The sequence below is a fragment of the Lotus japonicus genome, chromosome 1 (genome assembly GCF_012489685.1).
Source record: "Lotus japonicus ecotype B-129 chromosome 1, LjGifu_v1.2".
Taxonomy (NCBI): Eukaryota; Viridiplantae; Streptophyta; class Magnoliopsida; order Fabales; family Fabaceae; genus Lotus; species Lotus japonicus.
Window position 1 is genome coordinate 102,505,299 of NC_080041.1, and position 27,731 is coordinate 102,533,029.

The following is a 27,731-nucleotide window of genomic DNA, read 5'->3' on the forward strand; positions in this document are numbered from 1 at the left end:
TCATGTGTGTGTGTGTGTGTGTGTGTGTGCAGCTCAAGGAAATGGAATGATGGTGGGGATGGTTGCATGCCAACTCTTTTAGCAGATCCACATAATCCATCATGGAGCTAATTAGAGTTTGACACTTACCTTTTAGTTTTTTTGGAGTTTACTTGCTGGCTTAATTGTGACATGGCAGGCACTTATCTAAGTTTGCCAGATTTATACATATCTAGTTATCATGTGTATGAGTTGTTGGTGTAATTTACATTGAAATTATGTGGTCCATAAGTTTATTTGTTTTTTTATTTTGAATTATATATTCAATAATATGGGCCAATGATACATTGCATAAGCTTTATGTGTGCATGATGTTTACACCATTAATATAATATTAACGTACTAAAAGGTTGCGTTAACTTGGCTCACCAAATGGTCACAAGTTCTTGATTTAACTTGCATTTCCTCATAGGTCGAATGTTTGAATGTTCGAATCTTCCTGCGTCTAGTAAAATTTCAGTTGGTAGACAACTCTTTTCAAGAAGAACTCATGACGCTCCTACCTATGAGTGAGCCTCTGTTGATCTCCCCAGCATGTCACTAGCGCCTTACCGGTAGTCTAGAGGTGCTTACAATGTCCTCTTGCTCCACCTCCTTCACTCGTGTGGGTCTCCGATCAATTTCAATTTCTCTAGGAAATTGTGTCAATGATCAACGTGGTCGAGTGAGGTTTTTTATTTACTATAAATTTATCGGTCATGTATAATTCTCAACCAAAGAATATAAAACTGGTAATTTTAACTGTTTTGGTTGGTTTTCTTCAAGCGAAGGGAAGACCAAGTGGCCTTCCGTCAGGTTGTTTCAAATCTAGAAGTATATGTTTGAGTTTTGTGTTGACTTTAATTCAGGGTTTACTCTACTATATTAGATTTCAGATTCTTAGCTGATAGGGGATTTTTTTTGGGATTTAGGGTTTTCTTGCTGAATAGAGGAACCATATTACTAGCCTTAATGGAACTATCATGAACAATAGGAGCTCTTTGAGGTGATTGATTGTTTGAAACAAAAGGGGATGATTTGGGTGGTAGAGTTGGTGGTCCCTCGAGCACTCGAAAGTAGTTTGGATCAAAGAAAGAAAAAAGACAAGGTTGCTCCTTCCACAACCATCAATGGCATCTTATTTTATCCATCTCATTTTCTCCATCAGATCGTGGCAATGTTGGGCGCTGCGGTGAAAAGGGGTGAACGGTAGTGGAGAGAGGAGAATGAACAATGACATATGTTGTAAATCCAAAACTATTAACCACGGGAGGAAGAAGATGGAGTAGTGACCAGAGGAGGCAAATGGTAACAATGGAAAAGGAAAGGGAAAAAAAAAACTCCAACACTTCATTCACTTAAGATAAGAGAGGATGAAAAGTTTCCACTCATGTTTAGCTCTCTACTCAAACTCTCCCCTTCACCAAAGCTTGTTGAGGCGGGTTACCAGCCCATCTGATTAGGGCATAAAAATAAAAATTCTAAAATTCTAAAATAGAAAACATACTGAAGAAATTAGAACAGTTATGCAAAAATAGAAAAATAATCTAAAAACATAACAAATAATTATTAATTATCCAAGTAGCAAAATGTTATTTACTCTAGAACTGCCTCTTATAAGGAGTACTAGACAGTACCAGGAACAGCAATGTTCATGCATTAATTGAAATTATCTTTGATTTTTCATACCTGTGAACAAAGACTTATACAAACAAGTCCATAACTTAGATGTACAAAAAGGTGTTACATACAAAAAAAGAGCATACCTTACCATTACCAACTTTAACTACACCTTTAGATTATCCATTTTATTTTCGAAACAACTTCATTCTGTACCAGGGTGAGTTCTCTTCATGCAGCAACTGATAATGGCACCAGGCTTTATACTATGATTTGCTCTTCTTTCAAGCGTAAATGTACAGGTCTCTGGTCATTATTATTATTTCCAAAATCCATATCTTTAAGCAAAGGATGCTTCTCAGGCCCCATGTTTTGTGGTTTTGGTTGCATTGAATTGCTACTAGCTGTGTTGTGGCTGCTGTTTCTAGCAGCAGGGACATCATGGTTATGTTTTCCTTCATATGTAGTTATCACAGCTTTAGCGTCTGTGGAAGCTCTCTCAACATGTTTACGCACATTGCATCCTGCACTAGTGCACTTGTAATAACTCCTGCTCAAGCAAATTCAGCATCAGACAAGTTTAAAAACTGAAAGAACAAAGTATATGGAAAGCTATAACCTAAACTAGCTATCAATTTGTAGCAAGATTTATAGCACATTTGGATCAACGTCTCCTTCATCAGAATCAATTTTGAAATGCAGAAGGCCAGAAGCTACTCCGCATAATTTATTCTAGCTTTAGAATCAATGATAGAAGGGTTTTCAAATATGCACTGAAAGGAGAGGGATGTGTGCTTACACACATGGACAAAGCAAAATCTACAATTATAGCAAAACAAATCAATAAGATGAGAACACTAGCTTCAAGAAGGGAACACGCAAAGCAACATTCCTATTTCCAACAACAACTGTCGTGTTTGATCCATATTAAAGATATCAGTCAAATTTACGTTGACTGCAGACGGCCTAACACAAGTTTCTTCCTTTACCCGGGCTTAGGACCGGCTATGCGAGCATATAGTATTAACATAGGTGGTGAACGGGGCCTTTGCAGGGTTGAGTGTGAGTAATTGGGCCTAATCTTCAACAATAAAGTCACACCGATAGAGAAACCCAATTTGCACGGATATTACAGAATGAAGAACAAAACTTGAGTCCTGAAGTAATAATTATGGTGAAAATGAAAAGACAAGAGATGTCATACAGAAATGATATGAACATGTCTCAGACACCGACTGGTGCTAATGATCTGTTTTAGAAATATAATATAAAATCATTCATGTGGCCTTTACCCAACAGCTTAAGCTTTTCACAATCTGAGAGGCAGACTGAACCAGAAACAGGACCAAAAGTTTAAAACAAACATCAATGTATGCAGGGGGGCACACATCAGATTCTCCCAGGTAGGAATATTAACAGAGTAGAATATCAAAAAAATGAATAAAAGAATTTCAGACCCGATGGAGCACACAGAATGCATAGGTAAAAGATTTTTCTATTAGAAAGCATGTAAGTATGGGTGGTGGACCTAACAATCATGAGTTTCTCCCTATTTGCAGTTGCAATTTGTAAATCATAACATTTAGGTTTATGGTTCCTAAGTGGCAGAATCCCATTTCTCATTGTAAGTGACAAATAGAATACAGCAAGAGTCCAGGCCGACAATCCTTTGAGCAGAAAAATAAAAAGCAGAAAGCAAGGATGGGTGGAAGTAGATTAAACTGTGGATACTTTTTGTCACAACACAAAAAAAAAATTAGAAGCAGATGAAATTTATTTGAGAGCAAAGGCTGAAAAATAATACTCCTTCTCTTTCAAAATCAGTTCTTTTAAAGTAGAAATTGTTTCACATAATACTTTCAAACCTAGAGGTCATCAATTAATTTTTCCTAACTTTATCCTAGTCTCTTCATATCTTCACCAAGTGGAAGGAAATGCATACTTGGAGTGAGGAGGCAATATGGTCAATATTTGATGACTCTTTATCCTAGCTTCTTTACAGTTCCTTGAATTTGAGTGTATTTGCTGATTGTCTTAAATATTATGCAAAACATTAAGGTGGCATTTGTTTTAAAGTATATAATCATATTTCCAAGAAGGATATTCATGTTTCCTTGAGAAGTTAATGTTTCAACAGAACTCCCATTCCTAGCCATGGGGAAGAGGATACCAAACAACCACTCCTCGTGTGAATAGAAATAGGTAAAATGTGATAATGTCATCTCATTGGGAATCAATAATGCCTTGAAATAATTTTTTAAAACTTGTACAAGACATGGGAATGTGATATTTTAAAATTCACTCTCAAAAGAATAACTTTACATTTTAAAACATTGAAATTTGAAAAAAACAAACCTTACACAAATGATATGTTCATATGGAGATAGTATCGTAACATAGATTTTTCTTTTTTTGTTGTGTGTAAATTACATTGACCACCCTTGAGGTTTAAGAAACCTGTACAAAATCCCCCCTCTCTACCTTCCGAAATTACCCTGACTTCTCTGATTTATATTTTCATATTAGACAAACAACCATTGTTTAAAATATAGAATTTTCCAAACAGATACCCACTGTAAAAATTTGTTCATTTACGTAGCATCCATCCTTTTAGAAATATAATCTAAAATTATTCAAGTTTCTTCATCTAACAGCTTAAACTTTTGGGATAGTTGGCTCATGACATATTAAAAATCAACTACAAGTGATAATATAATATGAGGGGGTGATTGCACATTACAAATTAAATCAAGTTATATTTAATTAACACAGATTGCATTTCATGTCCGAAAATCAAACCAAAACTTCTGCCTCAATTGTGCTGATTCACTTAATCCCATAAAAAGCATAGTTTTTTCTGTTAATATGTCTTTGATGGCTTTACAAATACAGATGATCTTAGTAGAAGATTACAGGAAACATAATGAAGGATTCTTGTACGCTTGACTGACTTCATAGCTATTGTAGCAACCAAACTCTATGCAATTATTTATAATATTTGAAAGTTTTATTTTGTTTAAGGTTGAAACAAATTTCAATTCTAGAGATATACGAGTCTAAAAAACTTGGAAAATAAATATAGTAGCATAGAAGAATAGTTTAAGTGATCACCTTGGATGAGGATTTCCCTTCACCACTTTCTGACCATACTTTCGCCACCTGTAGCCATCATCCAGAAGATCAACCTCACTTCTTGTTTGCACAATGATTTTGGGTTCTGTAACTGTTTTCTGGGACATTGGTGCAGCTGGTGCTTCAGAAACCACAAGATCAGTGCTCCTGAAAGGAAGAATTGCATACAGCATGAAGAACTACTAAAAAAGTGCAACTGAGTACATTATATAAAGGATTAACGTGGAAAAACTTGCCTTCTCTTAGGGTTTGGTTCAATGTCATCTCCCTCTTCTCTATTATCTACATCACCCACATCTGCACTCTCACTTGATCCTAGGTTCCTTGGAGCCCCTTGGTTAGAGATCTGGTCACTCTCAGGCACTGAACAATCAGGTGCGCTTTCACTAACTTTGTTTACATTTCCAAACAAACCTTGTGAGTTTGACTCAGACTTAGGTTGAATGTTTGCAGTTCCATTTGACTCACTATTATCTCTCGTACGCTTATTAGACTGAGGCTTTTCATGGTTATGTTGGCCTTTGTAGATAATTTCCGTTATGCGACCATCAGGGGCACGCTCAACTTTTTTCTTCACAGGACAATTCAGGTGGGTACACTTGTAGTAGCTCCGTGGATAATCGCTCCCCTTAACTTGCTTCTGCCCATACTTACGCCAGTTGTAGCCATCATCACCAGGTTTGTCAATGACCAGGGAAGAAGGTTGATATTTCTTATCAGCGGGTGGGAGCTCTGAGGTTTCTAGCTGAGCATTTCTAGGTTCGGACACAGATGCTACCCCTTGCTGCTCTGAAGCTTCATTTAGAGTAAAAGACTGCTGCTCTACTGGTGCTTCAGTTGAAGTTGTTTCTGCAGATGGCTGGTAATCAGCTTGCATTTGCATTTGAGATTGTGCAAAGACAGCTTGAGCAGTGACCTGTGCCAAAGCCTGTTGGTGAGACATCCCAAAAGGGCTCTGCACATTGAAATTGAAAAGATGGTGAAAACCTTACTCGAGTACATCCATCATCCTCAAGGCCAAAAAATTACAGGACATAATAATGAGAAAATGCCCAGCAGTATGACCAACAAATTACGTAATATAATGCAATATGCATGACCCTGCACAACATAACAGCTATTTTACCCAGGAATACAAAAAACTAACCCTTCTATTTTTACAGAGGAAAAACAGATCTTCAATCACAGTTTGACATTCAGCATTCAGTAACAACAGGTAGATCAACATGGTCATATAAACTTGGATAACATTTCATTTCTTTTCATTGCGAGTGACTTACAGGACATACAAATTTCAGCCTCAAATACCATTTTCATTTTTATTTGCTAGTCAACATAAAGTAAAAGCAATTCAACGAAAAGTCATTTCACTATACTCTCTAGTCATGTTCAAAACTTTCTTCAAAAAAATGTGACCTGAGTTCTATAACTTCATCAATCCCTTCAACAATATCAAAGACCTCGCTTATTCGGTTCTCCCCAAAGATCATTCATAAGTACATCCCACACAAAATCCGTAAATTATTATCATGAACATTGAGAGAGTACTATAACAGCAGCAATCTACTAAACACATGATAAAACACAATCATAAAATTTAGATCAAATCTGAATTGTTAAGAGTATATCAACAAAAACACTGATAAACCCCAGAATATCCAAACCGCAATCTCAAATCCCCAACAACCGATCTTCCAAAAAAATTAAAACTTGACAGAATAAATGACACCCCTTTTGAAATTGAACCACAGATTTCAATTCTCATCGTTGGAGAAGCTACCTGAGGGGAAAAGAAACCAGGGGAGTTGAGAAAACCAGAAGGGCTCAAACCAGGAGGAATAGTAAACATAGGGGACCGAGCAATGACCAAGTTCATCGGTCTGCTCTGCTTGAACCCGATGCCCTTGTGGGCCCCATCATCATCCTTATCAGCGGCGGCGGGGAATGCAAGCGGGGACATGGCTCCGGCGAGGAGTTGTGAGAAGGAGCGGCAGTCGTCGGTTGCGAAGAAGCTGGAGACAAGCGTCATGGGTCCGGGACTAACAGCGCCGGCGGCGAAGAAGGACTCAAGAGAGGGGCGCGGAGGGAGGGAGATGGTGGGACGCGTGGTGGGTGGGTCCGGCGGTGCCGTGACGGCATCGGCGTTGGAAGTGGTGGTGGACATGATTTAGTGGCGGTGGTTGGTAGTTGATTTTTTTGTAATAATAATAATTGAGATGGGTTTGGTTTTGTGAGTGTGTGTGTGTGTGTGTGTGTGTGTTGTGTTATCTAGAAAGAAACTCAGAGCAAAGTCCACTTTGTTGAAATTGGTAACTCAAGTTTGTTTATTCATCATTGTTTCTTCATTTTCATTTCTATATCCATTTTATTTTATTACAAGGATATTTTTTTTCTTGTCTTTTGGTTTTTTAATTAAAATTTTCCTTGATTAATTGAGGCAGTTAATCCTAAGATAAGATTAACACCAACGTAAATGCTCAATCTTAATTCAATTTCAATCCCTCGTTCAGTTTTATTGGACACTTATATACTCTCACTATTCTTATTTTTATGTCACAATTAATTGATTCATTGCAATTAAGAAAAAAGTTAGTATTAGTGAAAGTATTACCACCTTTTCCTAAATTATCTTATTTTAAAACTTATTAATTCAATTGATATGTTTCTACTTCAATTATATCTTTTTAATTTCCCATAATTTTCTTTCTTCAAATTAATAAATTTTCAAAATTACTTATATAATGATTCAAAATTATAAGTATATTTAGAAATAGATATATGACGTATTTAAATACTTCAATATGAAGTGTGATTTTAAATTGGTTCTCCAACTTTAAGAAACCAACATAATATAGTTTAGTTTCATCTCTATCTAGTAGCTTATAATATTATAAGTCTGATTGTTGGAAAAAAATTAGTATAATTTAATCTGTTAACTTATAAGTTTGATAACTTTTTTACACATAAGTTTGTTAGCAAATGTAAAACTCTTGCTGTGAAACAGACATTTAAATAGGCTATCAGACCAAGCCAGACTTTCGAGAAGGCCAAGTCAGGCTCGAAAAATAGCATTTGATAGGCCACATGTCAGACTCGGACTTTAAGATTTTTAAACAGGCTAGACATATTTAGACAAAGTCTACCTGAGTCCAACCTATTCCCACCCCTCATCGTCATAATAGTTCTACTGAGCTCAAACATCATTAACCCAACATATGAACCTGAAATAAAAAATTAACATTTTCACAATCATTTCACTAGAATTGGACCTTCTAAATGTCCTAAATCAGGTTGCAATTGCATATAACGTTGCTGAAAATTAACTTCCCAAAGATGTGTTTTTTTTTTCAAAAGCAAAATAATTGATTCACAATCTATCTTGAGAAGAGTAGCCTCAAGAAAAGAAACAAAAACACGCAGACAAACCATAGCAAAAAAAAAAATCGACCCATCTCAACTAGGAGCCGCATAATATGTCCAAAAAAAAACTAAGAGCCGCATAAGCTCCCAAAAATAAAAAATCCCCAAAAAACCAAAACACGAATGAAATCTACAACAAGTCAACAACCATAACCAAGAACTAGCGAAAAAAGAAATACATATGATTCCTGAAACCCCAAAACAATCAGAGGAAGTAATTTGTGGTGACGCAAGGACAACGTCGACCCTTATGTCTTTGTAAGCAAGGTAATTGTTAATGTCACCCCTCTCTAATCTAATTTCACATATTTTTACATGCTTAGTTTACCCACTTAAAAGTGCGTAGTTCACGCACTTAAAAGAAAATGCGAAATTAGATGAGAGAGAGTGTTAATAACACCTACCTAGTAGCAATTACCATCTTCCACCATCTCAATTTCAGATTTAGGGTGGGTTGTGATGAAGGGTATGTGTTAGATTTAGGGTGGGTTGTAATGGTAAAAATTGTGAAAATAGGGGGTAAATTTAGGGTTTCTAATTTAGTTTGAAATTTTCAAGTTTTGGGTTAGATTAGGTTGATAGTTGAGGAAATCAAGATTAAGTTAATGGAGAGAAAAATTTTCTGAAATTTGTAAGTGTAAGGGATGGAGATGATGAATGATGAAGATGATTGGAGATGAAAGATGATATGGTTGTGATGAAAATTTAACTTTTTTTATTTTGGTCCCTCTGAATCTCCACTGAGCATTGGGAAAAAAATTAGAAAATCCGTGCCACATAATCACCGAAATGGCTTGATAGACTAAAACCTCATGTGTTAACAAATTAAGGGATTCAAATCGGTAAAAATTTAATTCAGGACTAATACCAATAATTCGCTACAGTTAAGGGACCAACAACATATTTAACCCTAGAATAAATTTGTGAATCAATTAAATAATAATTAAAACCTTCCTTTTGTTTATGCATCTATGTATCTAGATGTTTTTAGTTAGTTATGTTAGTTAGTTCTGCTCTTATGTTAACCTTCCTCTTGTAAAAAAGAAGATAACGAAACCTCATTTTTTTGGTTTGAGGCGTGTCCTCCTTGGAAGGCAATCCTGGACCTGATCTGTTTTAGTTCAATGATATTTAAGTTTCCATAAAAAAAAATTTAAAACGTATCTTAGGCATATATTATTTTTTTCGGAAACAACCAATTGTAGATAATTTTGTTTCAAAATCAAATCAATCTTGATATATTTTGTTTAAAAATCAGATAGGTTGTTAATTATATGTCAAGTGCTTGCTGGTTCCTTGACTCCTCTATTGTTTCGAATTCAATATTTGGTGACATTCTTCACTACTCTATCTCTTCTCCCTTCTCTTTTTCCAATGGGGTGTACACATCTAGAAGAGTCTCCCCTTACAGTGCGGTGTGTTCTCCATTCAGATGTTAAGGGAGTTAAGTTTGATTTATTTGCGTTTGTTTTTGTTGTTTTTCTTTATTGTTTTGTCAAATGTTGTTTGCATCAAATAATTTTATATTCTGTATAATTCCAATCATAATTTCTTGTTGTTTTGGAAAAAATTGACTACAGAAAAGAGATTATATTAGCGAGTTACCTGATTGCATCTTGTCTTATATCCAATCAATGGTATCCATGAAAGATATGATGAACACTTGCGCACTCTCTAAAAGGTGGAGCAACTTGTGGCATCTGAGGAGAGATCTGAACTTTGATGTGCACAATGTTTTTGGAAGTGAAGAGGAATTACTAGATAAGGGATATCTTGCTATTGAGAAGGTCTATGAATATTCAAGAAAAGATATTTCAGATGTGTGCAAAGATGAATTCATAAAACGAGTAAATCAATTTGTCAAGAATTTTAAAGGAATCATGATTGATTCATTCATGGTGAAGTTCAACAATTTAAATCACAGACATAGCAAAAATATTGATGAATGGATCAAGTTTGCAATTTCAAGAGGAGTTGGAAGAATTGATTTGCTCCTCTATCAAGAACCAGGTCATTATAAAGGCACACGTTACACGTTTCCTTTTGGCTTATCTTTTGAGTGTAAGAGTTCAAGACTCAAGCATATGCATTTGGTTGGTTGTAAACTTGTTTGTCCTCCATCAAACTTTGATATTTTCCCATTCACAAATTTGAAATCTCTTGTGCTTGAAAGGTCACGTGTGGATGTAAAGTTGCTCACAACTCTATTATCTAATTGTCTTCTACTTGAAGAGCTCAACTTAGAGTCTTGTAAGGTTAATTCATCAAGCTTAAAAATAGTAAGCTCATCATTATGCCATCTCAAGCTTCTTTGGTGTGAAGCAAGTAAAGATGAGGAATTAGAATTCATTTCATTGGATTGCCTAAAACTCACATCATTCTACAGCTGCCATATGAATCCTTCACCAAGCTTTTCAATGAATACTCCTATTCTGAAGACCATTGACCATTTTGATTTCCCTGGGGGAATATATAATGCATTTTCCTTCTTTGCAACTGTTTCTACGCTTGAGATTCTGAATTTATGCATCTATTATAACTGCTGCCCTTGCTGCTCTGGTAAGGTAAGCCTAGAAACTGTTTGAACATTCAATATTTAACTTGCCTTTGGCATTTGATTTTCACCCTATATTTTAAAATGTCCTTGTTCAGGGAATAAGTATACCACTTCAAACTACACTGGAAAATCTCAGGGAACTCAACTTGAGAGTTGTTTCACAGTTTGATATTTGGTGGATTTTAGACGTCCTTAAAGCGTCTCCGTTTCTGCAGAAACTTTCAGTCATGGTGAGTTAGTAGAGTTAATTCATATGCCTTATTTTGTTTTCTATTCTTATGTTTCCATACATTCTGGTTTGCACTCACTAATATAAGTTTGCTAGATTGGCATGTTTTTACCATAGTTAAAACTATTTATCACTTTTTTTCCAGATAGAGTATCCATCGTTTGATGCAAATGAAACAGATATTGATGATCTCCCAATGTTCTCTCACGATGAGATAAAAGTTATCGAGTTAGGAGGCTGTGTGGGAAACTGGTATGAAATTGAGTTTGCCATGAATGCTTTAAAGTATATCCACACACTTGAGCGAATAGTTTTGAGTCCTTATTGGAAAGATGAAATGTCTCCAAATAATGGCCAGCAATGCGATCCATCATGGCCTAATGGTCGTAAAGGAATCCTCGAAAAGCTTCAAGACGAAGGGATTGAACTAGACAAACTTGTACTTCTGTAAGATTATATAATTTTTGGTCTTCAAAACATTGCTGTAATTTTCATTATCTTTGGCTTGGGTCTTCTTGTGAGGGGTCATTTGATTTGGATTGATTTATATCACTCACTTGGGAGATTGTTCCCAAGACCTTGTTCTTATTTGAATTAAATCTTCTCTTTTCTAAAAACGAAGATTACATAACTTTTGCACAATTTTTCTTTTTATATTTTGTAGAATAATATGATGAACATTTATGATAATTTTACTCCTTGTTATTATGCTAATTATGGTTAAGTTGACTTACACATCTTGCACACCGACATATTCTGCAGTTCTCTTATCCACACTGATACTTGCATTCAACATCTTTTAATCTGTATTAATATCACATTCATATTGCTTTTACCACATCACATGTTTTTGCTGCATTCCTAATGTGTTTAAAAGAGTGTGTTGCAAGCATTTTTCAATGTGTTTTGGTTTGTTGAGCCCTCCCAATTTGTTGGGAATTGACTAGTATTACAAGATAAGATAATCTAAACTCATAAGATAAGATTCTCTTATCTAAACCTATAAAATAAGATAGAGTCTTATCTAAACCCATAAGATAAGATAGAGTCCCTCTAATCCATATCACAATCCCCTTAAATCAAATTCAAATAACTGATAAGATAATGAGCAAATCCCAACACAATCTCAAATGTAACTTATTCCCACATATCCATCGAGACGTCCAGGCAGATTTCCAGATTTTGCAGGGCAAATGTGAATCTTAGATAGCTAGGCTTATTCTGTAATCAGGATTTCAAGTGAAGACCCAATGGACACAATCCTAAAACAATTATATTAAATATTAACCCCTTGCCGAAGAGAAAGAGTGAAATCAACATGCTGAAACCAATATGTGGAGAATACTTGCAGAGAAAGAGTGAAATCAATAAGCACAGATCCTTGTTTGTGAAAAGTCTCTCACGTTCCCTCATGTGGAGTTTTTATGTTTTATGTCTATCTATCTCAGTCTTCATATGTATTAAATATGTGAGTCTCTTTTAATATTTATGAAGAGAGAAAGACGCAATGTTCAACTTAACATTGTCATGTCACATGAGAGGATGTAAATCCAATAAATCAATTGACCATGCTAAATATTTCAAGAGTACTAATAAAATAATCTAATAAACCACTTGTTGCTGAGTGACAAGGATCAGAAAATCTATTCGTGATGGAATCATACATTCAAGTCTGCTCATCATTCAAATTGCATCGATGACAAAGATTTACTTATTTTTTTGGTTAGACAAAGATTTGCTTTTGGTAAGGTCCTTGTAAGACTTGGAAATTTAAGCATGTTGTTTCTTACAGGACTTGTGGAACGATTGGATGATTTTTTTTTTCAAGAAGTAGCAGCCTAGCTAGCACGATTCTATATATATATCCTAAGTGACTTTACTGATTCAATATTCAGTGACAATAGGCATTGGCATCTAGGGGCGGGTTTTGGTGGGTTTGTGCAGGGAAATTTATTGTAGACAGTGGGGTAGGCTGTTTCCAATGTGTGGTAATTCAATATTTGATGAACGTTTTGGATATAATACTGACTGGAATTGTGATCCAACATGGTCTGATAATTGGCACGAAGTAATTCTTGAAAAGCTTCAAGCGGAAGAGATTGAACTAGACAAACTTGTACTAAAGTGAGAGTATATAGTTTTTGCATAATTTGTTTTGTTATTTGATAGAATCATATGATTAAGATGCTGGTAATTTCATTCCTTACTGTTTTCCTAATTACTCCCTCCGGTCCTATTTATAAGCAGCAAAAAAAAAATTCACATAGTTTAAGAAATGTAGTTAAACTAGATAAAATCATTAAATATGTCTTGAATCAAAATAAACTTCCAAAATTACCCTTTATTATTAGTGTTGGAAAGTGGGAAAAAGAAAGAATAATTAATGAGACACATTTTACAAGTTAGAATTAATAAGGGCATCATTGGAAAAAAATAATTAATATAGCTCAAACTTTCATTTGGTTCTTATAAAAAAGGACCAAGATTTTTCTTCTCTTTCATGCTTATAAATAGGACCGGAGGGAGTAACATGTGCAATGTGAGGTCATTACTAAAAGTGTCCTTTTATGTGATCAACATTTAACTGGTGTCAAAGCAAGAGATTAGACATTAACTGTTTAGACAGAGAACATCCTAGCTATGCACTAAAACAATTTAGCATCATCTTATACCAGAAACTTCTATGTGGTTCTACTGTTGGTGATTTTAGTATCATCAATGGATTTTAGTAGTAATGTGATTTATTGTAGGCCGATGCGATTATGCGTTAAGCTCGGAAACGAGTTAGGGTAGTGCGGAGTGCACGCTTGTTGAGCCAACGCATAATTGACCTCAGTTTCATGTACAGAAAAACAAAAACCGATATTTCTCTCTACATTCCTAGTCTGTTCTCATTTGCCTGAAGCAGATTGTTCCTGAAGAATTATCCCAACAAGGATTTTGTGAACCCAGGCAAGAACAGGGTCGAAATACTTTGTTCAGAAAGTGTACGAACACGATTCTTCGAAGTTTTCCAGGATTATCATACCCAATTTCTTACAAACGAACAAAGTAACTCTGATAATCATGGCTGGAGGAAGCACTGGAAGCACCGTCAAGGAGATGACTACTAATTTCGGAAAATTGGACAAGTTTCAAGGACAAGACTTCAGGCGTTGGCAGAAGAAGATGCATTTCATGTTGACAGCGTTGAAGGTGGTGTATGTCCTGTCTACACCAATTCCAGAACTTCTGGAGGATGACACGGTTGAAAATATAAGGCGCAGATCAAAGTGGGAGAACGACGACTATATATGCAGAGGGCACATTCTTAACGGTATGTCTAACCCCTTATTTGATGTTTATCAAAACGTGGAATCTGCAAAGGAATTGTGGGATTGTCTCGAATTCAAGTATATGGCAGAGGACTCATCTAGTAAAAAGTTTCTTGTAACCGATTTCAACAGTTACAAGATGGTTGAATCAAGGTCTGTCATGGAACAATTCAATGAACTCCTCCGAATCCTTGGACAGTTCACACAACACGGATTGAAGATGGATGAAACAATATATGTCTCAAGTATCATAGACAAGTTGCCTCCTTCGTGGAAGGATTTCAAACACAATTTGAAGCATGGAAAAGACGACTTGTCTTTGATTCAACTTGGAAGTCACTTGCGCATAGCAGAATCTCTAAGGGCGCAGGAGGGTGACAAGGGAAAAGGAAAAGAAGTTGCTGGACCCTCGGTTAATATGATCGAAGAGGGTGATAAGAACGATAACAATAGAAATAAAGGAAAGAAGCGTGCTTTTAAGAAAAACAAAGGCAGTTTCGGTTCTAACAAGAAACCGAAACTAGAATGTTGGAAGTGTGGAAAAACAGGCCACTTCAAGAGGGATTGCCGTTCAGGCAAAAAGCACGACAACGCGAATGCAAGTGGTTCGGGAAAAGGGTCAAAGGACCAATCCCAAAACCAAGGTCAGAAATCAATTTGTGATTTGAATAGTTTTATTAAGCATTCGGTTTCACTAATTTCTGAAGCATTTTATGTGCAGGATGATGTTATCGCGTGGTGGATTGATTCTGGCGCCACAACACATGTTTGCAAGGATCGTTTCTGGTTCAAGACTTTTGTTCCAGTGGAAGATGGATATGTTCTCTACATGAGAGATCATCACTTTGATCCTGTTGAAGGCAAAGGAAGCGTGGTGTTAGAATTCAGTTCTAGAAAGATTATTACTTTGTTTAATGTTTTATATGTTCCTAAACTACGTAAGAACTTAATTTATGGTCCTGTATTGAATAAGCTTGGATACAAGCAAGTGTATGAATCCGATAAATATGTTTTATCGAAGTCTGGTGTGTTTGTAGGATTTGGATATTATAATAATGGTATGTTCATGATGAATTTGAATGGAGTTCCTAATGATTCTGGTTCTGTATTTATGTCCAATTCGAATGTTATTAAATCATCTTTATGACATGCTCGTCTAGGACATGTACATTATAAAAGAATGCTTGAAATGTCTAAAGATGATTTAATTCCTGTTTTTTGATGGAAATGTAGAAAAGTGTAAAACTTGCATGTTAACAAAGATCACTAGGCAACCTTTTAAAAGTATAACAAGGAAATCTGTCATACTTGAATTGATACATAGTGATTTATGTGATTTGCATGCTACTCCATCATTAGGGCATAAAAAGTATCTTGTCACTTTCATAGATGATGCATCCAGATTCTGCTATGTTTATTTGTTGCATGCTAAGGACGAAGCCTTAGATAAATTCAGAATTTATAAAACTGAAGTCGAATTGCAACAGAATGAGTTGATTAAAACATTACGTACGGATAGAGGTGGTGAATATTATGATCCTGTATTTTTCCAATCCGTAGGAATCATTCATGAGACTACGACACCTTATACACCTCAACAAAATGGTGTGGCTGAAAGGAAAAATAGAGTTCTTAAAGAAATGGTGAATGTCATGTTATCTTACTCTGGTTTGAGTGAAGGGTTTTGGGGAGAAGCCATGTTAACGGCTTGCTATTTGTTAAATAGGGTTCCTAATAAAAGGAACAAGACTACCCCATATGAACTTTGGTATAAGAAACGACCCAATTTGACATTTCTACGTGTTTGGGGTTGCAGGGTCGTGGTTAGACTCCCGGACCCTAAAAGGAAAATTTTGGGTGAAAAGGGTGTAGCTTGCATCTTTGTTGGATATGCTGAGCATTCCAAGGCTTATAGGTTTTATGTTATAGAACCTAATGACTCGATTTCTATTAACACGATTATAGAATCGAGAGATGCCATATTTGATGAGAATTGTTTCTCTTCTATACCTAGACCAAAGCACTCTATACCAAATTCGGATGAATATCTAAAGGATGATCATTCAAATGATGTACCAAATGAGACATTCGAACCTCGTAAAAGCAAAAGAGCTAGAAAACCTAAATCTTATGGGTCTAATTTTCAATTATATCTAGTTGAAGGATCAAAGGATCATATTGATAATCAATACTATTATTGCTATAGTATAGAGGAGGATCCAAGAACGTATGATGAAGCTGTGAAATCTCGAGATTCTGCTTTTTGGAAAGAAGCAATTGATGAAGAGATTGGTTCTATCATGGAAAATAATACTTGGGTATTATCTGATTTACCACCAGGTTGCAAACCATTGGGTTGCAAATGGATCTTCAAAAGGAAGATGAAAGTCGATGGTACAATTGATAAGTTTAAAGCTAGATTGGTTATCCAAGGCTTTAGACAAAAGGAAGGAATTGATTACTTTGATACCTATGCTCCAGTTGCTCGTATCACCACTATTAGATTGTTGATTGCTTTAGCGGCTATTCACAATCTAGTGATTCATCAAATGGATGTCAAAACTGCATTCCTGAATGGTGATTTGGAAGAAGAAGAGTATATGAAGCAACCTGAAGGATTTGTAATGCTTGGTAATGAGCATAAGGTGTGTAAGCTAGTTAAGTCGTTGTATGGGCTGAAACAAGCTCCGAAGCAGTGGCATCAAAAGTTTGATGAGGTTGTTTTGTCTAGTGGTTTCATTCTGAACCAAGCTGACAAATGTGTATATAGCAAATTTGATACATCTGGTAAATGAGTTAACATTTGTCTATATGTTGATGACATGTTGATCTTTGGCACCGACCAAAATCAAGTTGATAAGACGGAGAATTTTTTGTCATCAAAGTTCTCCATGAAGGATATGGGAGAAGCGGACGTTATTCTTGGTATTAAGATTAAACGGGAGAATAAGGGGATTACAATTACGCAATCTCATTACATTGAGAAAATACTCAAGAAGTTTAATCATGAAAGTTGTTCTCCGGTTAGTACTCCCATGGATCCGGGAGAAAAGCTTATGCCAAATACAGGTAAACCTGTGGATCAGCTCGAATATTCAAGAGCTATAGGCTCTTTGATGTATGCTATGATTAGCACTAGACCGGATATTGCTTATGCGGTTGGAAAGTTGAGCAGATTTACTAGTAATCCTAGTAGACATCATTGGCATGCGATAACTAGGGTATTCAAGTACTTGAAGGGTACTATGAATTATGGATTGTCATATGTGGGATTTCCTTCGGTGTTAGAGGGTTATTCGGATGCTAGTTGGATAAATAGTGTTGAAGATTCATCCTCTACAAGTGGATGAGTGTTTTTGCTTGGGGGAGGTGCCATCTCATGGGCTTCCAAGAAGCAAACATGTATAACTAGTTCTACAATGGAATCTGAATTTGTAGCATTAGCTGCTGCTGGTAAAGAAGCGAAATGGCTAAGAAACTTGGTATATGAGATTCCAATATGGCCTAAACCGATATCACCAATTTCTATCCGTTGTGATAGTGCTGCCACATTGGCTAAAGCTTATAGTCAAATATACAATGGAAAGTCTAGACACTTGGGTGTTAGACATAGAATGATTAGGGATTTAATCATGAATGGGGTGATATCCATTGAGTTTGTTCGGTCGCAAAAAAACTTAGCTGATCACTTGACGAAGGGGTTAGCTAGAGACTTAGTGAAAAAGTCGGTAATTGGGATGAGATTAAAGTCCATCTAAATCTACTAGCTATGATATACCCAATTCCCTTCTAATACAACGTTAGAAGCAGAATTCAATGTGGAAAGATCATAGTTAGAGATTGGAGCAATTGTGTTTATCTTCCCAAGGTATGTGCTCAGACCTGCAAGTGATGGCTAGGTTGAAGTATATCTTCTTAATGGTTCTTTGAAAAATTGCAAATGGAGGTGCAAGATTAAAAGGATCACCTATGTGAGCATGAAGTTTTGCCGCTTCAAGAAGCTTGGACTTGGCTTCCTATATGCTTATTAAAGGATAAGGACACATGGCTTGTAAAGTGTCAAGTATGAATAGTAGAGTGTTATAGAAACATATGTGTACGATATCTTCAGATATTCAAATGGGTTGACGGGTTCAATCGTTATGACACCCCGATTTTCGAGTATTTGGAATGTGTATTTGTACTAAGATGAAAATTCAATCGCAAGAAATTTTCATTTATGCATTTGTTTGATTGTTATATCTGTGTGTTATACACTTGTATATATTATTATATATATACTGAGTAGATCAAGGATTACACTAAAATGGGGGGATTTGTTGGTGATTTTAGTATCATCAATGGATTTTAGTAGTAATGTGATTTATTGTAGGCCGATGCGATTATGCGTTAAGCTCAGAAACGAGTTAGGGTAGTGCGGAGTGCACGCTTGTTGAGCCAACGCATAATTAACTGTGATTAGATTGCGGGGTTCCAAGGGGCGGAGCCCCTGGCTGGGGTCCCGCTGAAACAAACTCCTTTATAAGGAGTCATTTGGCCTCAGTTTTGAATACAGAAAACAGAAACCATAATTTCTCTCTACATTCCTGATCTGTTCTCTATTGCCAGAAGCAGATTGTTCTTCAAGAATTATCCCAACAAGGATTTCGTGAACCCAGGCAAGAATAGGTCGAAATACTTTGTTCGGAAAGTGTACGAACACGATTCTTCGAAGTTTTTCCAGGATTATCATACCCAAATTTCTAACACCTTAACTGTGACTAAATCTCCAATTTAGCGGTATCCAAAAGGTGACGGGGTACCAGATATTTATAAATACAAAATAAGAGAGATTTTTTATTGAAAAGAAGAGAGTGTTTCCAAAATATCATAAGTTTTTTGTGGTTACAAGTGAGGGGAGGACCCCTAAAAAAAATCATAAGTTGATTTCTAAGGAACGCACTAAAATTTATGCTTTTGAAAAAATAATGATTTGGTGTATATATATATATATCACACATTCACACATGCATCTCAACTAATAATCTAATAGAATTTCAAATCAACTAACTAATAAGTAAGACCGATCTTGATATATCTAGTTTCAAAATCAAATGAATCTTGATATATATATATATATATATATATATATATATATATATTTTATTTTAAAATCACATCATCCTAAATTATATACTTGACTATCTGTTAAGTAAGGGTTTAGTATGGATGTATAGTGGTTGAATATATTTCAACTAAGCTACATAAGAACTCGACCGTGAAAGAACCAATCTCCATATATAATTCCTATAAAATTATTTATGTACCCTCTGCTTCTCCTCTTCTTTAATTTTTTCATCTATCTTGTGTCTTCTTTACAAATTCTTCCAGTACTTTTAACTTTTCATTCTATGACAAATGATTACATCAATAGCCATGAAGTTAGTTATTTTTAAGAATAAATTAGTGGTGTTAAATGTTAACTTACTTTTTATAAAAAAAAAAAAAAGTGAGAGTAAGTTAACAAACCCCTATATATAAACCCTATATACAAAGGGAGTTTTTAATTTAGGGGTTCAAACACTAAATTTAAACCATTGGGATTATTAACATAAAACCTAAAGAGATATTGAGGGACCTATATCAATTTTTATCTATGCTATCTTGTTTTTTTTTATAAATCTATGCTATCTTGTTAAATTATAGATAAGAATAAGATTGTTCATTCTTCTACCCCTTAATATGCTTACAATGGGGCGAAAAGTTTAGTTTCATGACTATTGGTTGTGGGATGACATTAATTAACACTGGAGAAAAAATTAAGTTTATAAAGATAAAAGATTCAGTTTCAAATCAATGTAACCTTTTTTATTTCAATTGTTATCTCCTATTGAAACCAAAATTTTTTATCTCCATATATCTCCTTTTTTTAAAGGAATTCATATAATCATGTATCTCCTTAAAAGAGAAATATCCTCGCTTATTTTTTTAAACCAAATATCCTCGCTTCTTAAAATTCAAAATATATTTCAAAATTATTTGAATAAATTTATTTTTTATTTCTTAAAAAGTTTAATGATGGTACAGTGTAAAAATTATTTACACAATTTCTACACATCATTATTCATTAATTTGATTTAAAAATAAAATTCAAAAATATACCTTAATCCGTTATCATGGGTAACAATCTTGCAATCTTCCTAAAAGGTTGTTATCTGTTTTAATTTGGAAAATTAAACTTTGAATTCCAAATATTTAACCTAATCATCTAAATATATAAAGGGACTCATGTGTGGTGTACCCTGCACTGCAGGCTGCGGCATGATCATGATCATGATTCTAATATTGCTGCGCCTACTGCTCCTAAACCTCCTTAATTCCCTTGTTCTTTTCTTCATTTTTCTAATAGTTTCCAATCCAACCGTTTGTCATATTTTTCACTTCACTCTTCTCCCTTCTCTTTTCCGATGGAGAGGACACATCTTAAATTTTTTAACCAAGCGTAGCTTCATTTTGGATCATTCAGATGTTGAGCGAGTAAGTTTCACTTATTTGCTATATTGTTCTTTTAATTGTTGATTTCTTTCTTCGTAGTTTTGTCAATTAACAAATATAAAACAATGAAGGGAAGAGGAAGAGATTGTTATTTATCTATCAGTATATATATGCATTCAATATTGTTTGCATGACATTACTAGCTACTTCTGTATGTGTAATTTTGATTTTAATAATTTCTTGTGTTGTTTTGGAAAATTTTCATAACAGGAAGTGGATTATATTAGCGAGTTACCTGATTGTATCCTGTCTGACATCCAATCAATGATCTCCATGAAAGATATGATGAACACCAGCATACTTTCAAAAAGGTGGTGCAACCTCTGGCATCTTAGGAGAGATCTACAATTTGATGTGCGCAATGTCTTTGGAAGTAAAGAGCAAGTGCTAAAAGAAGGATATTTGGTTATTGAGAAAAAGGATCATGAAAAATTAAAACGCAGAGCTTCGGATGAGTGCAGGGATGAATTCGTAAGACGAGTAGATCAATTTGTCAAGAATTTTAAAGGGACGGAGATTGATTCTTTCATGGTGGAGTTCTGTTTAAATGACGAACATAGCAAAAGCATTGATGAATGGATCAGGTTTGCAATCACAAGAGGAGTTGGAAGAATCGATTTACTCTTATATGCTCAAAAAAAATCTTCCTACCATCATTACAATGAGGACAATGAGGACTCAGGTTACAAGTTCCCCTTTGGTTTATCTTTTGATCAGTGTGATAAGTACTCAACAACACTAAAGTATATGCATCTGAGATTTTGTTGCCTTGTTTATCATCCAACAAACTTTGACATTTTTCCGTTCACAAACTTGAGATCTCTTAAACTTGTAAAGTCAGTGGTGGATGTAAACATGCTCACAGCCCTGCTATCTAATTGTCTTCTATTTGAAGAGCTCAGCTTATTTACGTGTGTGTTAAGATCAAATTCATCTACCTTAAAGATAGAAAGCTCATCCTTGTGCCATTTGAAGCTGGATCATTGCTTTGGAAATGAAAATGAGTCTTTAGAACTCATTTCTTTGGATTGCCCAAAACTCACCTCCTTTTATTACTACCCAACTCGTCATTCAGATAGCATATTATCAATGAATACTCCAATTCTAAAGACCATTTACTATTTTGATTGGCATGACAAATTAGATGAAATGTTTGCCTTGCTCGCCACTTTGACTAAGCTTGAGATTCTCAATTTATATTACTTTGGCCACTATAATCCTTACATCTGTCTTGAGCAGGTTAGTGCGATAAACTGCCGGAAGATTATTCAACATTTTTCTTGCGTTTGCCATTTGATTTTCTTCCAATTTTCATGCAATATTTTAAATGTCCTTTCTTCAGGAAGGAAGAGTATTGCAAAATCTCAGAGAATTAAACTTGAGTGTTGATGCGTCAAGTGACTTTGATACTTCGTGGATTTTTATCATCCTTCAAGGTTCTCCATCTCTGCAGAAACTTTCAGTCATGGTGAGTTTTGACATGCCTTATTTTTTTTTTTTACGTTTTTTTAACTTATATCCATACACTCCAAAATGGAATGTTTACATTGATAAATTTTTCAAAATCATTTAAATTATTTGTCATTTTTTTCAGATAACATATCCAGTCTTTCATAAAAATGAAAGAGATAGTCAATATCTCTTTGATATTCAAGATCTAGGAATGTTCTCTGACGTAATGTTCTCTCATGATGAAATCAAAGTTATTGAACTTGGAGGATGTGTGGGAAACCGGTATGAAATTGAGTTCGCCATGAATGCTTTGAAATATATCCACAGTCTTGAGCGAATAGTTCTGAGTCCTGATTGGATAGATAAATATAGTAGAAGTAAGTATAGTAATATTTGGACATGCGATCCAACATGGTCTCAAAATGGGCGTGAAATAATTCTTGAAAAACTTCGAGCGGAAGGGATTGAACTAGATAAACTTGTACTCAAATGAGAGTATATAACTTTTGGATTCTTTGTTTTATCATTATTTGATAAAATCACATTATAAACAATGCTGATGATTTTATTCGCTATTATTTTCCCAATTATGTTAAATTGATTGAAATGCACACTTGTGTGAGGAGTTACATCACTACAAAAAAAAATGTTATTTAGTGGGTTTTTTTTTTGGCATTTAGTAAAAACTGCAGCACCACAGTAGCCATTTTTAACTTCTAAGAAAGCCACCAATGCAGATGTTCAGCAGCCAGATATTAAGAAACATGCTCAACAACAGCACATACTTCCATGAATGTAGTCCCAATCAACTTCATGATATTTATTTTCTCCCTTTGATTATGCACCAGCTTCACATTGAAACTCAAGCTATAAAATCCTCATGATTGACCATGAGATCATGCTCTTCCAATAGGACACGCCAGAAAACTCATAATATAGAGAATATTAAAATTCAAATGTCCATTGCAGAGCTTAAGATGTAAAGTAAATGCCAAAGCAGAAGAAATAATCTTACATGGCTAAAACTCAAACAGTCATACTTTGGAAGAACAATGTGCACTTTGTGATTTAAATCCTAAACAGCTCGGGATTGACTGGTAACAACATCGCCGAGACCCCCAACCTGCCAAAGATATAGACCACCAGTATTGATAAACCATGTTAAAATCACTTAAAACATGTTTTAGTATGCTGAAACTCTAATATCCTAAACTGTATTCCAGAGTTCAGATATCATTAAAAGTCCAAATGATTGCTTTTCACTTTTTCTTTTCCACATTCATAAACCATTAACATCTGAATCTCCCTAGACGTTCACTCAATAAAGATGCTAATTTTTCAAATATACACTTTTTCAAATTCAACATGCCATAGACAGGTATTCACCATTCATAGGGAAATGGTGGAAAGCTGTTATTGGCGTGTTATTTCTTTCGTGAAGAGATCTCTAAATACCATAATTGTCCATAACACACTAAACCTAGCTGGAAGAATTACCTTAACCCAATCAGTTGTGGTAGCTTTAGAACCACCCATATGTGGAATCACTTGTTTGCTTCGATTTTCTTTATTTCCTCTACAAAGTTCCTGTGGAAAAAACGAGAGCTATTGAGACTAAGCTAAATATCACATACAAGATTGAATCTATAGGAAAAGCATTTCAAGAATGAATCTATAGGAAAAGCATTGTGCAAGCAGTAGTTTCCATTCTCAATGGATATATAAAAAGTTTTCAAAAGGATGGAGATAAGACACTATAGACTGATCAAGCTTGGCTTTCATGTGGGAACTTCTCTATGGGAACTTCAGTACATGGACACAGTCTCTTGGAAATTGGAATAACAAACTAATAGAATGAGTACATAAAAAATATGAACAACACAATGAATCTAAAACTGATATAACTGATTTTGACAGCAGGCAGAGAATCTAAAACCAATTTCTGTTTTTCTTTACAAAAATTGATGGTATTTTACCAGCTTGTTCATTGATTGTTCTAAGTCTTCTGATTCACTTTTATTTATCCCTTACACTGTTTTGATTTGAATCTGAATTCAGGAGTCCAACTAATAGAATATGGGAATGAAAATCCTACTAGTAAGTGAATGCAGAATCATATTTTAGAATGCAAAATATATTTGCATATAACTTGTATATCAAAATGCAGAGAACAAACTACTAATCATTGTGTCGCAGCCAGCAATTGATTCAATACTAAAACCAGCAATTGGTTCAATAATAAAATAAAATAGGACAGCTTATGACCATCGGAGTACAGAGTTTCAGGAAAAACTCAACCTTGTTCGCAGGTTCAAACAGATAGAGAATGAAAATCACTAGGACTAAAAGCCTCATTCAGATAAAATATTACCAACTCATTGGTTTATATCAGGATATATTAACCTCTTACATCCAAGACCAACTGAGAGGTACGGTCCATCCATTTTAGGACTAAAAGTCTAAAACATGATACTTATTTAGGTCGACACAGGGAACTAATGAGATATGCTTCTGTTTCCACGCTGATAATTTACCTCTTAATTTATTGATAATCAGCTCCCACATCGCCACTGAGTTCGTTCTTCCACCATCAGGGATGCCCAAATATGTAAAAGGAACCTCCATTAATTTACAATGTAATACAGCAGCAAATCTTCGCATACTCCCCCTATCCACCGCTATACCTGTGAGATTACTTTTGTGGAAATTTACTTTGAGACCCGAAGCCATCTCAAAGCAACGCAGTACACACTTTAGTATTGTACATTTTGTCCAGTTGCCCTACCAATAAAGATGGTATCATCAGCGAACTGTAACATCCTTTAGGCCACACCCCCTATTCCAAAAGTCCTCAAGCACTCTATGGAAATCATCCTTCAGCAGGTCCCAAAACTTCTGAATGAATTTGAAATTAAATTCATCTGGTCCTGGGCTTTTGTCTCCTCCACACTCCCACACAGCTCCCTTTACTTCTTCCATCCCAAACCGCCCTGTTAGCAATTCATTATCGGCATCTGAAATTGATTTAAATGAAATCCCGTCCAATCGCACTAGAGTCCCAAGAGAATTTGTGAAGCACTGCTCAAAATAATTTTTTACCTCTGTTTTAATTGCTTGTGGATCCTCCACCCAGTTACCATCAATCATCAGCCCCATAATTGAATTTGTACGCCTCCTCCAATTAATAAGGGAATGGAAATACTTTGTATTCTGATCCCCTTCTTTGAGCCACTTAGACCTGGATTTCTGGTATAGAAGTTATTCATGGAGTCTTAGCATTGTCCAAAACTCATCCAGCAACCACTTTCTCTCATTATTTTCCTCCTCAAACAACCCCTCCTCCTCTTCCTTGCGGTCCAACTCATTTAGTTTTTGCACAACCTCATTCCTCCTGCTCCTCAAGTCTTCAAAAACTTCTTTATTCCATACTTTTAGCTTCCCTTTCAGACATTTCAATTTCTCCTTAAGCACATACGCCCCCCACCCCGAAAGCTGATTCTCACCCCAAGCCTCCTCCACAAATCCCCCAAACCTTGGGTCATTGAGCCAGCAATTCATCACACAAAAGGGTTTAGGCCCCCAATCAATCACCTTGCTCCTCAATAACAAGGGACAAGGATCTGATATGTATCTATTGAGTCCCAGTAGTGAACAATTAGGCCAGAATGCAAGCCAATCCGGAGAAACAAGGAACCTGTCAATGCGACTTTGAGCACGACCGTTTGGCCTATACCATGTAAACTTCCTTCCTGCAAGTGGTAGGTCTAGCAGCTCCATGTCTCCAATGAAATTATTGAACTCAGAAATTTCCCTTCTCTGTGAACCTGCACCCATCGCCACCCCCTTCTTTCGTCTTCTCCCGTTACTGAATTGGAGTCTCCCCCAACACACCAAACTGTAAGATTGTTCCTTCTTCTCCAATCTAGCAGTTCGCCCACATTCTTCTTTTTTCCTCTATATGACCAGAGGAATAAACATTCACAATTACTGAGCTTATAAGAGACTATATTGATGATGACATATCTTCCTCCCTGTTTCCGCTTGAACCTGTACCTCCTCTGCATCCCTGTGCTCCATTGTAATTAGTCTACTAATGATTTCTGCTTCGCTCCATAGGGCTGTAACCCCAAGCTCTCTTCCTGCTGACCATAAGTTCCTTGCTTCTGATTCAACATTCCTCAACCAGAAGGATCTATTACAATTCTTGAGTCCTGATTCAACATTCCGCATAGCAGCTCTAAGTTGTCGCCTTTCCGCTGCATTCATCTTTGCTAGCGAGCCCACCACGAAACCCGCCTCTCCAGACTCCTGCGTTCCAATCCTCTGAAGTCTAGGGGTGCCTCCATCACGACTCAACAGCATGACGCATGACAGGTCCTCTAGCCACCACCGCTTCTCCTTGGGTGTTTCAAACAGTATCCGTAGTTGAACCTTTGGCTGAAGATTCTTGGTTGGGTGCTCCTTCATTCCCCACTCCGTTGTCAAGATCAACATCAGGATTAAGATCAACCCTGAACCCTGGCATGGTCCAAATTCTCAAACGTACTTGTCTTCTCATCTATTCTCACAACGTTACCGACTTGAAGCAAAATGTGTCTGAAGCATTCCATCGTCCACATATTCAGCGGACCCAGGTGATTCTACTCACCGGAGCAACCGAGGGACTCCAAGGTTTAATGTCTTCTACATACTCCTTTAGCCATTCCTCCACACCTTAAGTAGGGTTTCCTCAAGTGTTATTCCTGCTGGTCCCGTGATCAGCACCTGGTCATCTCCCATATATCTAACCTGTATTGTGTTGTGACCCTCCAATAGGAATGCATCCTGCAGTATAGGAATCATCTCTAGATTTTTTATTGTTCCCACCTTGCTTCTCAAGAGCCACTCCTCCCCTTTAGGTATCTCTGGACCTAAGAACAATGTTTTAAAAAATGCATTTAGAAAATTGCTCTTGTACCAGAGAATTCGCCGGTTTTATGACCCCCGAAAAATAAACATACAATTTTGTGGTGGTACTTGCCGCCAGAAAAATGTTAAAAATAAGAGTAAAATACACTCACCCCCTCAAGATTTGTAAGAATAACACTTAGCTCCATTCTTATCCAAAATATGCACTACACTCCAATAATAATCTCACAATTACACTTAACTCAATTCTTCTCTAAATTCTACACTCTACCTCACCCCCTTTAACACCATTCAAAAGATGCTAACGAAATATTCTTTTAACTCAAAATTAATTAATTTAAATATAAATACATTACGTTATCTTCTAACTAAATAATAAATATACCTTTAAAAAAAAAAGTAGCACGAGATAATCATTGCTCATTCAAGTAAACAAATCTTTGTTATTTTGAGGGCAGCACAAATGATTTACAATAAAGCATGTTTTGGCCTTCTTGGTGTAATTCCAAATTCATAGAACTAGAACATTTCTTAAACGAGAACAACT

At 35.7% G+C, this 27,731-nt stretch overlaps 3 protein-coding genes and 1 long non-coding RNA gene across 4 annotated transcripts; 2 read left to right on the top strand and 2 right to left on the bottom strand.

Moving 5' to 3' along the window:
• Positions 1-1,561: 1,561 nt before the first annotated feature.
• On the bottom strand, positions 1,562-7,044 carry LOC130728548 (probable WRKY transcription factor 4). The gene is made up of 4 exons (XM_057580056.1): positions 6,551-7,044; positions 5,007-5,725; positions 4,750-4,917; positions 1,562-2,188 (listed from the first exon to the last, which is right to left on the bottom strand). Exons 1-4 carry the CDS (start codon positions 6,932-6,934, stop codon positions 1,900-1,902), a joined length of 1,560 nt encoding a protein of 519 aa, XP_057436039.1. The 5' UTR covers positions 6,935-7,044; the 3' UTR covers positions 1,562-1,899.
• A 2,459-nt stretch (positions 7,045-9,503) lies between these two features.
• On the top strand, positions 9,504-11,618 carry LOC130732351 (F-box/LRR-repeat protein At1g55660-like). Its single transcript, XM_057584417.1, has 4 exons — positions 9,504-9,633; positions 9,771-10,754; positions 10,843-10,977; positions 11,122-11,618. The coding sequence occupies exons 1-4, from the start codon at positions 9,565-9,567 to the stop codon at positions 11,425-11,427; spliced, it is 1,494 nt and encodes a 497-aa protein (XP_057440400.1). The 5' UTR covers positions 9,504-9,564; the 3' UTR covers positions 11,428-11,618.
• Positions 11,619-20,594: 8,976 nt separating this feature from the next.
• LOC130728557 (F-box/FBD/LRR-repeat protein At1g13570-like) lies at positions 20,595-22,845 on the top strand. The gene is made up of 4 exons (XM_057580063.1): positions 20,595-20,806; positions 21,035-22,063; positions 22,167-22,292; positions 22,419-22,845. The coding sequence occupies exons 1-4, from the start codon at positions 20,597-20,599 to the stop codon at positions 22,767-22,769; spliced, it is 1,716 nt and encodes a 571-aa protein (XP_057436046.1). The 5' UTR covers positions 20,595-20,596; the 3' UTR covers positions 22,770-22,845.
• Positions 22,846-22,938: 93 nt separating this feature from the next.
• LOC130728558 (uncharacterized) lies at positions 22,939-27,202 on the bottom strand. The gene is made up of 3 exons (XR_009015704.1): positions 24,811-27,202; positions 23,774-23,863; positions 22,939-23,399 (listed from the first exon to the last, which is right to left on the bottom strand). It is a non-coding gene; the product is annotated as an uncharacterized LOC130728558 (long non-coding RNA).
• Positions 27,203-27,731: the final 529 nt, after the last annotated feature.

Bases quoted from the DNA above. Each gene is read 5' to 3' on its own strand.
- LOC130728548 (XM_057580056.1), bottom strand. From the start codon at position 6,934: ATGTCCACCACCACTTCCAACGCCGATGCCGTCACGGCACCGCCGGAC. The intron at 4,918-5,006 runs GCAAGTTTTTCC...TCTTCCTTTCAG, and splicing joins GAACCAAACCCTAAGAGAAG to GAGCACTGATCTTGTGGTTT. The intron at 2,189-4,749 runs GTGATCACTTAA...TTGCTTGAGCAG, and splicing joins AAGGGAAATCCTCATCCAAG to GAGTTATTACAAGTGCACTA.
- LOC130728557 (XM_057580063.1), top strand. From the start codon at position 20,597: ATGATCATGATTCTAATATTGCTGCGCCTACTGCTCCTAAACCTCCTT. The intron at 20,807-21,034 runs GTAAGTTTCACT...TTTTCATAACAG, and splicing joins ATCATTCAGATGTTGAGCGA to GAAGTGGATTATATTAGCGA. The intron at 22,064-22,166 runs GTTAGTGCGATA...TCCTTTCTTCAG, and splicing joins CTTACATCTGTCTTGAGCAG to GAAGGAAGAGTATTGCAAAA.
- LOC130732351 (XM_057584417.1), top strand. From the start codon at position 9,565: ATGGGGTGTACACATCTAGAAGAGTCTCCCCTTACAGTGCGGTGTGTT. The intron at 10,755-10,842 runs GTAAGCCTAGAA...GTCCTTGTTCAG, and splicing joins GCCCTTGCTGCTCTGGTAAG to GGAATAAGTATACCACTTCA. The intron at 10,978-11,121 runs GTGAGTTAGTAG...CTTTTTTTCCAG, and splicing joins TGCAGAAACTTTCAGTCATG to ATAGAGTATCCATCGTTTGA.